Consider the following 15848-nt stretch of genomic DNA (forward strand, 5'->3'; position numbering starts at 1 on the left):
TGTTTTGAATGGGAATGGACTTAATGTTTCTCACTGTTTCACACTATAGCCGCAGTGCACTAAAATTCCCTTCTATCGGCAAAAAGGTCAAGACATGTCCATGCTGAAGCTATTCGGCGAGTTTTCTGGCAGTGCACACTTGGCGGGAGAATCATTTGGGGCAGTGTAGTTAATGAGACCGCTCCTAACCTTAAACTAACAACTTACGGTCAGAAATTACTTGAGCGTGTTGTGCAAAGGACGCGCAGTTGCCCAGTCTGTACCCGCATGTCGCTTGTATGGTATTTTTGCTGAGCTATTGGAGGTGAAAAAAACTGTCCTCGTAGTTGCAAGATACAAATTTTAAAAAAGCAAAAAGTTAAGGATTTAATAGGCTATGCGACTTCCAAAAGTACTCAAAATATTTATTCTCTCGCAAATAGGTTCTGGTGTTACGTTATACGTGCCGTATTATCGCCAAAAGTATGAAATACTTCAAGAAAGTTGAGGAAATTGGGTGGGAAGATGCTTTTTGTACTACATCTTGAGTGGACTATAAGACGGAAAAAGTTTTCACCTCTGGTGACGGTGATTGGTGACTATGTGATGTGACGTCACATTATGCATCGCATTCCATTGAGTGTGAGTTGACCATGTATGTTTTGTAGTTGATGTTGTTGTGGCTCGGGGAGAAAACGCATAAGAAATATTTTGGCAGATCCCTGAAGTAGGAGGGATTCGTCAAGCCTGTTGCGTGAAGATGCTTGGATGCAAGAGTGAACAACAGATTCTATTCCGCACTCATGAGGCCACACCTAGAATATGTAGCGAGCATATGTAATGTAAGGTGCTGAAAGACTCAATCCGGGAAATGAGGCAACAGAAAGTATTTTCCAGATTTTAAGCGAATGGGGCTGGGTGCCGCTATAGAGTCGGATGCTGCGCGCTAGGCGCCGATTGTTTGGGTAATTAGGAATAGCTAGAGCGGCACCGAGCATATCATATTAGAGCCTCTCTATATTTCCAATCCCGACAGACGCAATAAATAAAGAGAGACATTCCACCGAACTTAGAGCCTCTATAGGAATGAATTTCCCCCCAACAATGAAGGAGTTAAATGCATGAAATGCGGAACTTCGCTCGCGCTTTTTTTTTCTTAACGGCTGGCGTCTTAAAATCCGCGCCACACATCTTTCGAGGTAGCTTGCCGTGTAGTATGTAGATGTAGTGTGTAGATGTAGATTGCATCCCGTCAGTGAAGCGTTTTGCGTAGATACTGGGGTGGGGTTGCAGTTAATGAGAAGGAAAATGCACTCTCGAGGTTATTCACACCGATTCCGTAGGGAAGAGCAGATGGGATTATCTATTGCTGCGTCTAAGTCGCTCTGATGATTGCTTGCACCACGGGAATCGCAAGACATTGGATTACGGGTAATTCCGTTGCGTTATTACTTTTTCTTATTAGCCATCATATTATTGTATCATTTTCCGAAATTTACCACTAGATTCGCCTCAGTTGCCTCTTTCTCGGCAAAACAAATTAGTTACGTCTGTGAGCCCCCGCCTGTTGCCCGAGTTAATCAATCTTCCCTTTCATATGCATACTATTTACCTATTCCATACCCATAATTTAGAAATTTCCTAAAAAATTAACCAATTAAAGTGAAATTAATCTAGGAAAAGAGTAATGAGTCTCAACGTTACTTAACTTGAAAATTAACACAGTTAAGTTAAGTTTAACTTCAAAAGTTAAATTTCCAGTTTCTTTAAAAAGTAATCATCAAGTAACCATTAAAATCTATTATTTTCGCATTTTCGATAAAATAAATTCAAGCCTCAACTTCATGAATAATTGTGTTGAAGAGCTTGTCTTGAGCTTAAACTCGCCTGCCTTTAAAGTGGTCTCCGTTGGTGCGCTCCGAGTCTCGTGCGTGCAATCCACTCAACGTTTGGACGCATTCATCGTGGGCTCTTCCTTGCGCTTTTGCACAACAACTGCCCTCCTGGATTGCATTATTATGCATCGTATTATACTCACATTTCTCTGTTTGGCGCACTTCGCTCCGAAATTCGGACAGATCGACACACACCGAAATTTAACGAATTATATTAATCGAAGCCAGCCTAGAATCGATCATTGTAAAATTTTGGCGAATTTAATTTAGAAATTTACTTCTTTTGAGTGTAAATATTAAATGAAATAATAACTGCCTTCTTAACGAATTATTTTGATCGTTCATTTTTTAATTCATTTATTCCAACGTCATGATACACCCTGACATCTGCGACCTTTCCAATAGACACTGTTCTTGATGTCTCCATGTTTCTGGGTTTCACCGCGTGGATTTTCTTTGTGAAGACAGTTTCTCCGGAATTCCAACCGTCGTCTTCAGGTCGAGGTCATGAGTTACTAAAGCAGTGATTTACTGTTTAGAATAGGTTTACAGAAAAGCCGTTTCGCTCTTGCATGTATTTTGAATTCATATTTACGCCTAGTTTCCGCGGTTAATTTACATTGGAGAAATTGAAAGAGCATTGACGATTTTCATTTAAGAACGCAATTAGATTACACAAAATTTACACAAAAAATATTAAACAAGATTTTTACAAAATGATTAAATGGATTCCTTAACATGCTCTAATATACCTGTGCAGTTTCAGCCAATATTTAGAGCGTGGGTATCTGGAATATGCTGACGAAAATGTGTCATCACCAGATACAATAATTTTATTATGGAACCGTAAAATAAATATTAATGAGGTGAAAGCAACCAAAAATATTTTTTCTCGCCAAAGTTGTTTGCCAAAGGGCCCAAAATGGACACAAATAATATATTCATGAAATATCGTGGCTGTATCTTCGCCTGGGCGCTGGTGAGGGGGCGAATAGTGAGTCGGGGCACATTGATTTGCATGAAGGATAAGCTTATTCCATGTTTTCTTGAGAGACGCAGGCTCAGATAGACGCAGGATTTGGAAGCACGCGCGATGATTGTGCACCGTCGCGGTATTCGCGTTTCTTTTGTTTGCACGAGACAGAACTCGCGCTTAGGATGAGTGAGATTAAGTCAGCCGTGGAAAATAGGCGTAACCAGACACTATTTCCGTCTCCTCGGCCTTCTCGCCATTCATGGTCTGACGCGGAGTCTCAAGTTGCGCCCTCCCCCCTTCCTTTCAATTTCGAGTGCTTTCTCAGTTCGCCGACCGGACTTCATTTGTTTAGCTCCGCGACGCCGCCCCTCCCACACGGATGAATATTCGCACCGCACGACTCAACTTGTTTTTTTTCCTCCTCCTCCTCGCTTCGCTTCCTTTATGTGTCTCTGGGAAGACATGGTCACTGTCTGGCTCCAATATTCCTCCTCCCTTTCATTCTAATTTGTGTCCGTTTGGGCCGAGAAAACAAACCACTGCTGCTGCTTGCCCCTCCGCCAATGGTAGCCATTTCACCCAACCCCCTCTAGCCGTGTGATTATTTGTCAGACTTTTTTTCCACTCTGGCGGGAAATAGCATCGCGAGAATGAACTGACTGATATCTATTTTTTATTCAGAATTCTCCATGATTACACAAATACGTTCGTGAATTCGAGAGCTGTGAAATTAAAGTAATCGTGGAATATTGTCCGTTACTTTTAACTTTTAATTTACTGATATGTTACAATTTCACCCTGCTAAAGCTGAAAAAACTCCGTGTATAGTATTATACATATATCCTCGAGTAAGTAATGGGGGAGTTCTCACAGGCGGATTTAGATGGGGACACGGGACCCCCCCAGACGCTTGATATATTGTCAAGATATTTAATACGGTCAACATTGCATTCGGTTTTTTTGTGTATCAAGGAGCCTCTATCATATAATATCATATAAAGAACTTTCATACCCAAATAAAGACAATACGTTCTACAGTAATTGTTATATTTTGTTTTTAATCTCAAATATGAAAAGAGCTGTGAGAACCTTCTGCCACCCCCCAGAAAAATTCCTGGAACCGCCCCGAGTTAGCAGAAGAGAGGGTTTAAGAAGTCTCCTAAAAACCTAAAGCATACGACGGGACAACATAGGTGGCCATATTTTGAGACATGATGGCTTGATGAAGACAATCGTAGAAGGACAGGTGGAAGGGAAGAGGGGCAAGGGACGGCCCCGAAAGAGTTAAAATAGGACAGATTATAAACTCAAGATTGGTCGCGTCAAGTCATATTGACACTACATTTTCTTCGATGATTTTGAAATAAAATAATGCCGTTAGAAATTACATTTTTTAGTACATTCTACCGCTGAGTAGAGTTGGATTTTCAAAGTATTCCTGTGTTTCGCTGCAACCAATGTTTTGACCCGACGCGACCGTGAGCCTATCAGATTTTGTCCGCCTTTGAACAGACGCTAAATTCTGTTTTAGACTTATGTAAGACTTTTATATGGCAGGCTGATTTCTTCAAATGTTGTAAAGCTCAATACATTTCCCTCTTTTTATGAAATTCATGTTTCTATGTATGTTCTATGCATAAATATTGATACCGTTTTCTATGAATCGGCCGTAGTAATTCTAATGTTTATGTAATGCTTATTTTATGTCTAACTGCAAATTTAATGATAAAAATGTATAAACCTTATTGGAACAACTTACTTAGTGAGTAACACTAAAATATTGATGAAAAGTTTTGTAATTCGCAATAAACTCAACTCTGATCCCAATGACCCGACTCGGCCGATTAATGGTTAAGGATGCAAAAGAGAAGGGATACGTCACGCTAAGAGTGAGTGCTACATCAAATCAATTCTATCTTACATCTGTTGAGTTACGAGGATTATAATGTTGGCCGCAGAAGCCATTGGGTCAAAGTGCAACATTGAAGTTTTCGTGACATTTGAATCGAAAGCTCCAAGCCATGAAGTGCTGTTTAGTTGGTTTAGGGGCATCCTGATGAATGATAGTACCTGTCGAAATACATGCTTGAATCTCTCTTCCACTCAGCAGATTCATATTTTTATTATACATGTCTCTGCATTTAGCTCTATTTAGTATATCTCTTTGACCCCTTGTTTTTCGGGGTCCACATATTTATTGTGTGACCTGGGTGGATTTAACAAAGGGTTCTTTTTTGCTTACGAGCATGACCTTAGGTGTTTTAGTCCAGTACAGCCCTTTGACTCTTCCCTCATTATTCGATATGGAGTCCTTCACGGGCGAGGTGTGATTCCTCCCGATCGGATCAGATGCACTTCGCATTCTTTGTTTACTCGTCTCCAGGGCGACCTTGTTCTCGATCCATGGATCGCCTCCCCCACACTCCTAGTCGCCTCCGTCCATTCTCCTCCTGCATGTCGGTCGGTGTCATTCTCTTCACTGCATCCCGCACAATGCTCTCGAATCATGGACACCACTCGCCATTGTATCGCGATCCCTTCGAAGGATTGTCTCCCATTTTGGTCCTCAATTAAGACCGGAATGAAAGTGCATCAGCGTGCGATGGGCATTTGGTGAACTAGGCTGACTATATTAGGATATGACATTTGGGAAATTTTCGGAATTTAACAAAATCAATGGGAAACGTTTACACTTTATGATGTTTTCTTCGAAATTCCCATATATAATTTGCATTCACATCCTTGCCGCCGATATGACCTGCTTTTTTTTTACCACGAACAGTTCATAAATATGAAATGCGGCTCGGTAAGAATTATTTTAAATGTGATGCATTAAACTCCGTTTTTCATGGCTTAGGTCGTGCAAGAGAATCGGGCTAAATACATTGGCCACTCTCAGCCTTTCAGCACCCGCTCGCGCTGCGCCGAAAGCTCGCGGGCCGAACTCACGGGGAGTCAGCTGATTGATCCCCAATCGTCGAAACAACGATTCAACGACTTATGCAACGATTTCATCAGTGGATTTTACAGGAAAATCTTCCAAAATTGTTGGCACTACAAATTATAGTTTCGCTAATAGTGGGTCCTGGTCGCTCAGGTAGCGGCGAGGGTGTTCCCTATCCCTCCCTTCCATCCCTATCCCTACTGCGGAGGCGTCGATGGGCACACATCGCGGCGGCGCCTCCATCCTTCCCATCCATTCCCCTCTCCGGGAGCGCGGTCGTACCAGTTGTATTCCTGTGTCCCGGTGTGTCGTATCCTTCTAAGAACGGGTCTTCATTCTCTGTTGTCGAATCATCCACCTAATTTGGAAAGCGCATTCCCCAAATGGAGGCTGCGATAAAGATGTTAATTTGTTAAGTTTAGCTTATTATTTCTCCACCGTGTAGTTGACGACTATACATATAATTCATGAGAATGTTGCCTTTGTTTTAATTTTGCAAAATCCTGGAAGCTGTGAATCCTTAAATACCATTTTTCCACCCGATGTGAGTGTGACTGTGGATGTTTGTTTTCTCTGCCTTAGTTACAGTGTTTCCTTTTCGGCGAATGGTCTCTGCCGAAAACTGCTTGCTTCCTCGTCTGGCGATGGTAATCACATGCTTCAAATGGATGACTCACCTTCTCAGTAATAGATTCTCTTGATGGGATTAAATAGTGGATGAGTCACACTTGCTTCGGGAACGGTTATTTATTTCAATCTTTCAATTTTCATTCCCGGACGTGCGTTCCATTCCAAAAATATCCCGCGTGACGGGCGGCGGCTCCGAGGTCGTTTGGGGCAATGACTCCCTTATCAGCTGAGAAATCAACTTTTGGTGATAAGGAACTCCTTTCCAAGGATGGTTAAATTTGAATACGTTAAAAATTGTTAATGGTGACTGAAACTTCTGCTGTACCACAGTTGACAACTATTTCCGTTCGACTGGGTCACTCTTTGTCGCTCGTGTCTATCACATTTATTATTGGTGCGTGCCACCTCCAGAATAAGCTCTGTGATTAGATAAATGCTTCTTTTAGGTTATGAAATTAGCAATATCACTGTATTTCATTATATAATGAACCTTACAGGCTTACGTCACTATTCCTGGCGAGATCACTTCAAAGGATTACAATACACAAGGCTTGGCTGGTGCCCTCCATGCAAATTTCAATAAACTTTTTTCTAGAACCACCCACTCGACGTCCTCTCCCGAAAAATATATTCATTCTAATCGCTGTTTTGTGGAAAAAAATTAGCAATTGACTTGAATCAGGGATAACGAAAAAATTAGGTTTGCAGGGGAAAGGCGTTTACAGCAAAAATTAGCGTGGACTGGATTCCATCTATAAATCTGCGGCAGAGCGACAACTAATGAGTGCCCCACTTACAATTAGCGTTGAAAATAAGTCGAGCAGTTTCTCAGCCGCAGCGATTTCTATCACTTGTAGCTTTTTCGACATCACTTTCGCCTTTTAGTATCTCTTGAGGGTAGCTGCTCATTTACCCATTACGTGGGCAATCCACCTTGTTCTTCGTCTTTGGCGCAGTGCAGGGATCCACAGTGTCCTTTCTCCTCCCATTCTTCTCCCACATATCTCCTCATTTCCTACCCTATCCGTCCATTTTATCTTTAGCATTCTCCTGCAACATAACGTCTCACAAGGACCTGTTATTATATAGCTTCTGAGCCATAAAGTGTCACTGCCCACGCGGATTTTTGCAAGCACGATTTTCTCCTTTCCATCGTCTATTTCAGCATGGCTGCGGCCTATTTTTCAAAATATTCTCCTTTTACATAATGATTGAAAAATGGAAAAAAAAATAATAATTTCCGAAAGGATTTATTTCATTGCAGTTTGACGAAATTGAGGGACCAGAGGGGTTTATTGTGAATATTGTGGTATTCTATACGTTGATAATTTTTTTTTATAATGCCGTTGTCCTAGGAGGTGTCTACCCATTAATTCAATTAACGAAGATCACGGTTTTGCATTACAACTGATTTGTCTGCCAGGTAGTCAGCAGATTTGATATCCAAGTCTTGATACAGAGGGGGAGGCGAGTCCATCGCCCTCAAGTCGTCCGGGAAAAAAATATTTCGAATTTATTTTCATCTTTCCCACCGTTAAAAACCGGTCTACCCTTAGTCAGCAAAAAATAATATAAAGCCAGCATCTTCAAAGCGTTAAAAGCGCGAATTCGTGCTCACCGAAGTGCAAACGATTATATCATCCCGCCTTATTTTCCACTTATGGTGAACACTGCAAGGATAGCACACGTGCTCACGTGGGTCAATGTCGTGATCCGAATTATTATCTGAGGAGATCGCACGGAAGCGATCTTAGCACGGCACCACGGAGTAAGGATGTGACGAGACCATTGACCATTTTATGCATACAGAAGTATCCATCGTACAGTTGGTAAAAATAGTTCCCCAACAAATAGAGTGGAACCATATTTGATGGTGCTCAAAATTCATCTCCATATCCTGTGTGAAGTTGCTCGTCGGTGTCATTGCGACCACGAACATTTTGCACTGTTACGCGTGTGAATGATACACCGTAGACTTTCATAATATATGGTTCCATAATATACTAACATAAAAGAGTATTTTGCTTGCTACTCATCAAAGAGTTGAAGTAAAGCACGGCTGATTTCTAGAGACATATCTGGTGCTTTCCTGGCGAATAGACTAAAATAGGTTTTCTCGGCTGGAGACCGTCTTCGTGGCACATTGCTTACTTCCGCGGCGTGGAAGCGGAAAAAAGATTCCTCCCCCGAGAGGAAAAATCAGTCGAAACTCGGAAGGAACACCTTGGATGCTTTATAGTCACGGAAAATCCGATCAATGATGAAGGTTGATTTCAATAATTATAAAAAGAATTTTTTCGGTGTGTAGAGCAGAAGGAAGCAGCTTCTGTTCGACTATTGAATTTACGGAGTCCGGGAAAACAGAACCATTTTCAAAATTTTAAGTTACTTCTCAAGATATAAGAACACATTCAAATTCATATTTGAATCTAGGTAAATGTTTACGTATAAAATGACCAAAGCATTCCAAAGAGGGGAAACTAACTCATGGTCGAAGGGCAAAGTTCGCTCAGACTTCACTGACGAGTTTCATTTCATCAATATCACGAGTAACAGTTTAAATAATGCAGTTATTTTTGATCGTATGGTAAAAATTGATCAAAAACAAAGATATTTTTCTTTCGATACTATAATTTTCAATACCTCTCCATTTGGAGAATCCTTGTAGGATGTAACGAATTGCTAGAATACAATATTTCTTTGTCGTATATGACAGCCGTAGATGATCAGTTTTGATGAACCTTTCCACCAATAGCAATTTTCTCTTGCCATTCCATCTTCTTAAGCAATGGTTTTAATAGAGTGGAGGCCTTGATTATTTCCTCTTTGTCCTGACGTAAGTGCTGCTGCCTATCGGCTATTTTTGGGTCCTCCTCTGAACCGACTTTGACTAAAATTGACCGTTTCTTCTTGTCCATCTAAGATCCTCTCTAGCTTTTTCTCTGTTTTCGAACCTAATTACCATGATTACGGATATGTTTTTCTATCCCAACAATACGAATTATTAACATAGGAGTACGCCAACAGACCTATCATATTGCTCCTCATATAAAACCACCAAATATTTTCTACTCCCTCGTCAAATGTACAATGTTAAGTCATTGCCTCCCCGCAAATTTATTGCAGAGTAAGGATGAACCAAAGGATGAACCAACATTTAAATCAATACTTTTTGCATATGTGGTCCATGTAAATATATTACTGTAATAAAGGTCGATGCATTTTCTAACCCGTTTATTTACGCTATATTGTCTTGTTCTATGTGATCATGCCAGGTTTTCTCGGCGGTTCATCCCTGTATTTATCGTTTATTTAGCCATCCAGTTTGCTAATTCGTTTTTTGCACTCACCTCTCTGTCTAGTCCAGTGCATAAATTTAACTTTTTCGTACATTTCGAATTGAGAAAGTCAAATCGATGTCTCTTCTAAATGATCTGTACATTCTGTCTCTCTAATTGGCATTATCCACAAAATATAAAAGTCATCCGAGTATTACTAGTATTAGCATCCACCTAGCATTCTTATTTGTGTTTGTGTCGATCAAAAGCGAAAAAAAAAAATTTATCCCTGATCACATACTTTCGGAATGTGCGAATATAACGCTGTATGCTGATCGTTAGCTTAAGTTCGTTTTGAGTCGCGCCGAGATGATCTGAATGAATGCATTTATGTTGCCTTTTTTCATAATTTATTTGGTTGCCTAGAAATATGATTTTGAAAGGAATTGGAGCCACGGTTTCCAAATTATCACAAAAGTATTGGGCAGGAATTCAAAATGTTCTGTTTTTTTTAAATTTTACGGTCCGCGTGGCATGTGTGCAATTTGTGAGAAATTTTAATCGATATTATCACTTAATAGCGCATTTACGCTTGAGTGATGAAAAAAATAAGCAATTTTTTCTTGACGTTCCCTGATTTTTTACTGCTCGGAACGCAGAAGTGTTTACAAACGATTAATGCTTCAGATGATATGCTTACAATTCGTGAGAATTTGGAATTTATCCTACCATATTATCAAGAAGAATACCTACCCTTTACTGTGGGTGAATAATCAGTTTTTATGAACGATCTCTAATTTTTCAAGAGCGGAACCCTAAGTTTTAATAAACGAGGCGTTAAAATCTCTTATTAGTCGAAAATATAATTGGCAAGAATTACCGTGGGTATACTCCCTTTCTTTTGGAACCCCAGAGGTTATTTTTTTAAATGTCGAGAGCATTTTTAATCATTTTCTCGGGTCGCTCTTTCATGGAAATCGTCAGGATGTCCTGTGGAGCGGACGATGGTGTTTTATTTTCTCACGTTCGTTATTCTTTCTCACATCCCGTCAACACTTCATTTCACGAGATATTTTAACTGTCCTCACCACTTATTTTTTTCACTCCCACAAAATCCTCAGCATTTCCTCTCTCTTTTCGTCACTTCCCCACTTTAAAAAAAGGAATTAAAAGTATAAAAAAGCATTTTGTCTTTTATACTCACTCAACCCTCACACCCCTCGAGCCAACCCATACCTCTCCCCCCGCCCGCCAACACTTACTTCTTAAATGCTCCGTCGGATGGCGTGACCTGCCTGCGAAACCGCCAGCGCCCCTACTCAGCATTCGCGGCAACCACGTCCATGGGATTCCCCTGCGGTGATTTCCCTCTCGGAAGAGGCGAAGTGTGTCTGTGCGGTCGAGTCGAAGGGAAGAAGGATTTTTGAAACTCCTGTATCCCCGTGGAGGGCTCGCTCTCCCCCTAGAATACATATGCCTGCCCCGGAGCCACCAAGAATAAAATATGTGCGATGATGAGGGTGGCTTTCGCCTCTTCCCCTCTGCGCCCATAAGAGCGGCCGTCATTTCACTTTTATTCTTTTTTTTATTCTTTCGCGGTGAGTGCGTTGAAAATTTCTTCTGGGCATTGACTGAGACACTTACCGCCGGCTATAGCGGTAGTTTTAATTTTTTTGTTTGTCGACCTCTAAGATCTTACTACTTATATAAATGGAGATTGTTCATGTCAGTGGTTTCACTGATCACTCGATTGAGTTAATAGCGAATGGTCGGTCGTCGGTCACTGCCTCCGTCAATCACGACTGATGACTGCCACTTATTATATTGGTCACCATCAATGCCTATGCATACTTTTCCTATATATATATATATTCTGTTAGGAAGTCTGTAATTAGTCACATAAGCATAATTACCTAATTGAAGAGACTTAATTATATATCGCCATGCTATAGATGTAAATGGATCTGATGGGTCAGATTGTCTCACTGCTACGATAGCGTTTGTTTTCATGAAATTCAATTTGTTTGGTAATTTCATTCCATTAAATTGCATACTCATGGAGGAGGTTAATTTAGTTCCTATTCACTCTTCCGGGAGTGTCAGCCTTTGACAAAGGAAGGAAACGTGCGAAGTTCCGCCTAGCGTTTATTGAAGTCCTTCATTGCTCGTGGAAAAAGCGGATTCCTATAACTATCCGTTCGGCAAAATATATCTCTCACTTTATCGTTCTCGGTCGGATTCGGAATTATAGTTGGGTTCGAGTATGATGTTCTCCCTGTCCCTCGGAAAGGTATCTGTTCTTAATTACTCTAGCGATCATAGTCTAAAACCTCTAATGACTAATAGCCTCTGAGAGTCTAATTGCTGCCATACTAATTCTTTTAATATCTGTGTAACACTTTCGGTGCGCTCGTAGTAGTTTTTGAATAAATCACGCAGCTCAGCTTTTTATCTATTTTATTAATTTCACGAATATCCCATTTTCTCGCTACGCATTCAGAGTGTGGTCTGATGAGTGCGAAATAGCGCCTCTCTTTTATTTTTGCTCCCGAAAATCTTCCCACATTTTTTGTAGTAACACGTCGCCTCTTTCTTTTGCAGCCCTCCGACAATGACCTGGTGTTCGACGATGACCTCTCCATATCCTCTAAGCACCTCACTGCACCCAAAGTGGCACTGCTGCACCCGAGCGAAGTGGCGATGCCGGACTACCAAATGGACGACCCGCTCCCTGCACCCGGCAAGAAGCGAGTCTGCCGCACCGAGGTGATCACCGAGAAGCCGGCCTTCTTTTGGGGAAAGCCCAAAACGAAGGAGGTGGAGATTTGCGAGGAGGTGGACGCATCGGTGGAAGAGAGCGACCATGACAAGGGAGCCGAAGCGACGGAAGGCGCGGCGACCCCTCTGCGCCGCCACACCCGTCAGACGGAGCCCACCTACGACGACGACCTGGACACCCGCGTGGACGACGAGGACATGGAGGGGTCGGGACTGCCCGAGGGGTCAGCGGACGAAACGTCGTCCACGGCGGAGCCCAAAGTGGAGACCACGACGACACCAGTGGTGTACAGCGGAGGACAGCGTAAGTACCTGCATGCTCAAAAACTGCAATGGGATCTGATGGATCCTTTTTCCGTTGGGGATTACTATGCCATTCGATAAAGGGGGTGTGATGTTAGAATCATTCGATGTCGTGGCAGTTGAAGTGTCAGCTTCTATAGGTGCACACATTCTGCAATGGGGGAGAAAATAATTCTGGGCGTCACGCTCGACAGTATAATATGTACTTGGTAATAGTAGGTGCAGATACATGGGCATATTACCCATAGCGCAATGCGGAATGTCGCACAGCGGAAGTTTTAATCCACAATCGGACAGCAGTGACGCATATGCATCATCCTCTCGGGGGTGGGGAGGTGTCTCCATTGTATTCAAAACTAGCAAAAGTTGCCTGCCGAATTTCTATTTCTATTAGCGATGGCAAAAATATGGCTTTGTGATTATCAAAGTATTGTTAAACTGTTAGGTTGTAGTTTTTTTCGCTTCTGTTTCGTATTTTTTAAACATATGTTTATGGCTGGACGGATAATTCGCAGGACTCCATCTCTCTCGCTTACGTGAGCTATTAATTCTTAAAAAAAAGATGGATCGATAATTTTTGCGGGAACAAGATCAATCCTTAAGGATTAATAAACTCCTTAATGATCAAGGTTTAGTAAACTTGACACAACCGGTAATGGGAATAATATTGTATGATAAGAGAGTATGGCTTCATGCGAGGGCCACTTGGTCACGGCTCATTGGAATGATTCACACTACGGTGAGCCATGAGGGGGGCCAGTTAGCCCCTCGAAATTAATGTCCTTGTGACCAATACCTTCGATACATCTGCTGAGGAGACTTCTATAGCCCAGGGGAATGTGTAACAATTTGACTCTCCATTTCGATATCGCATTATTTCACAGTGTCGGACAATAGCTAAAGATGAATTTGACTCTCAGAATTACGTAAAGGAAAAATAAAGTTGATTTAATCAAATACATTTTTCCCCTTTGCATGCGAATTGATGAAAGTGTGTGGGTAAAGGCAGCCCAAGTACCCCCTAATAACCCCTCCGATGCTAATACCTACCTACCTGCGGCAATAATTTCTCCATCCTTCTCATTTCGGGGCGGGGGGGGGGGGGGTGTGGATCCCCTCGCTCAGCCTCTTACGTCTTCGACCTTGGTGGACATCATACAGCCCTTTCCAATTTTTTGATTTAATTATTTTTTTGCTGCCAAAGTCTTGGGGAGGAGTAGAGGGGGGGATGGAAACAAGCATAAACCCTTGAAGGGATGATGAATATGGTAGTTGGGTTCAGGGTACTAAAAATTAGTTCGATATACTTTGAAAAGCGCCACCTGTTGGAAAAACGTATTTTATTCATTAAGTTCATTTCGAGATCAATGAAGAAAACGCTTTATAGATTTTGAGCATTTTGTTTTTCTGAGCTGCCTAAAACTGCCTAAATGCTGGCCCTCGCGAACATGAAAACATGCATATACCCTTGAGGGGGTGCGCGAGGCAAAATCGTGGATTGCATTCAAAATTTTTAATCTGACAATGCTGGTTAAATAATTGGTTGAACTCCTTATAAGCGATATTATTTATCGAGTATCACCAGTAAAATCTAATCTTATATATCTAGCGGTTACATTCGCGCTTCTCTTTTTGAATACGGAGACGAACGATTGAAAAGTTTCCGAGAAAGTCCGCTAGGCGCCGTTTCGTCTTGCCTCCGCCGATATGTCATCTGGCGGCAGAAAGAGAAACTACGTATTTTCCCCAAGCGCCAATTTTATATCGGCAATGTACGTTTTCAAATTGGTACTCACTATTAATAAAAACACGGTTTTGGTGTATGAGATAAGTTTGGTGAATTTATAAAAAAATAATTAATTAATGCTAAACATAAGAATTCTAAATTCCGCCTAAATTCCAAAATTATACCCAAAATATTGTATTACTCTCAATTATGGTGCATATGATATAAATAATCCTTGAATATCGTAAACACATACCTGAGTGAAAAGTACCTACAAAAGCAAGGAAAAAGAATATAAGTTTAAACCGGAAATGTACGGATATACATATGCACACAGCAAACATGTGCGTACAGGGAATGTGGAACCAAATATTCACCAATACATCTTTCACGCCATGGCTTCTCAGTTATTATTGCAGCGAACAGATGCATTCGGGGTATGTAGAACCAAATATCCACTAACATATCTTTCCTAGTAATCGTAGCATGCATAGCCACTGCTTCTCCCCTCAGTGGGGAATTTCCTTTTGCTCACGATGAAGCACCCTGCATCCCCTCATCCGAACATCCCTAGTGTTATTATTTTTCCATTACATAATGATAGAACCTTTCACCCTGTTCTGAAATTAAAAGTTAAATGGATAAATTTAGTATTAATATTTTGAATAGTCATTCATTACGTCTGCGTGCAATTTCTGCAGAAACTATTAGTGGTAATGTGTTTCGACTTACATTCGAGACGTCAAAATATGAGCAAAATGAACACCAACAGTTTCAATGGAATGTGCTGTAACTTCTCAATTTGATATAGGGTTTAATTTGCGAAAATGTCACCGTGGTTTGCTTTGACCGGAACTCGAACTCGTATCTTCCGTATTCCCACTTTGTAGGCGCTCAGCCACTTGAAATAACGAAATCATATTTTTGACAAAGGAAAATGAATCAATAATTATCTTTTGATTGAAGGAGTGAGAATTCAATTTGAAGGAGAGAAGAGATGGACGGCTCTGTGGGAAGAACATCGGAAAAAAAGTAAAAGAGAAGCGCTTTATTGCACTAGTGCGGCCATAGTGATCGCATGGAATGTGACTTGGGGAAATATTAAGATTATAACGTTATTATTATAAATTAATATATTATTATAAATTACAAAAGAAAATTGTGCCATTCGTAAAAAAAAATTGTTACGTCCAAAAAGAGAGGTAACACAGGTTTTAAACAAGTGAGGCTGGAAGCCGATAGAGATTCGGAGTATACGCGGTGCGCTTAGATTTGTTGAGCAGTCAGGATGAGATATCTCTCAAAAAGACACGGAGAACATCACATAAGAGCCTCACTC

General features: G+C 41.1%; 1 protein-coding gene across 8 annotated transcripts in view; it reads left to right on the plus strand.

Moving 5' to 3' along the window:
* Positions 1–15848, plus strand: part of LOC124164372 (basement membrane-specific heparan sulfate proteoglycan core protein-like) — a 1400348-nt gene that overhangs the window by 469213 nt on the left and 915287 nt on the right. For all 8 annotated transcript variants that reach the window (XM_046541669.1, XM_046541671.1, XM_046541670.1 and 5 more), the window contains exon 2: positions 12304–12784. In XM_046541669.1, coding sequence (XP_046397625.1) covers positions 12304–12784 — 481 coding nt within the window. The remainder of the gene's footprint in view (positions 1–12303; positions 12785–15848) is intronic.

This window comes from Ischnura elegans, chromosome 8, assembly GCF_921293095.1.
Source record: "Ischnura elegans chromosome 8, ioIscEleg1.1, whole genome shotgun sequence".
Lineage (NCBI taxonomy): Eukaryota > Metazoa > Arthropoda > Insecta > Odonata > Coenagrionidae > Ischnura > Ischnura elegans.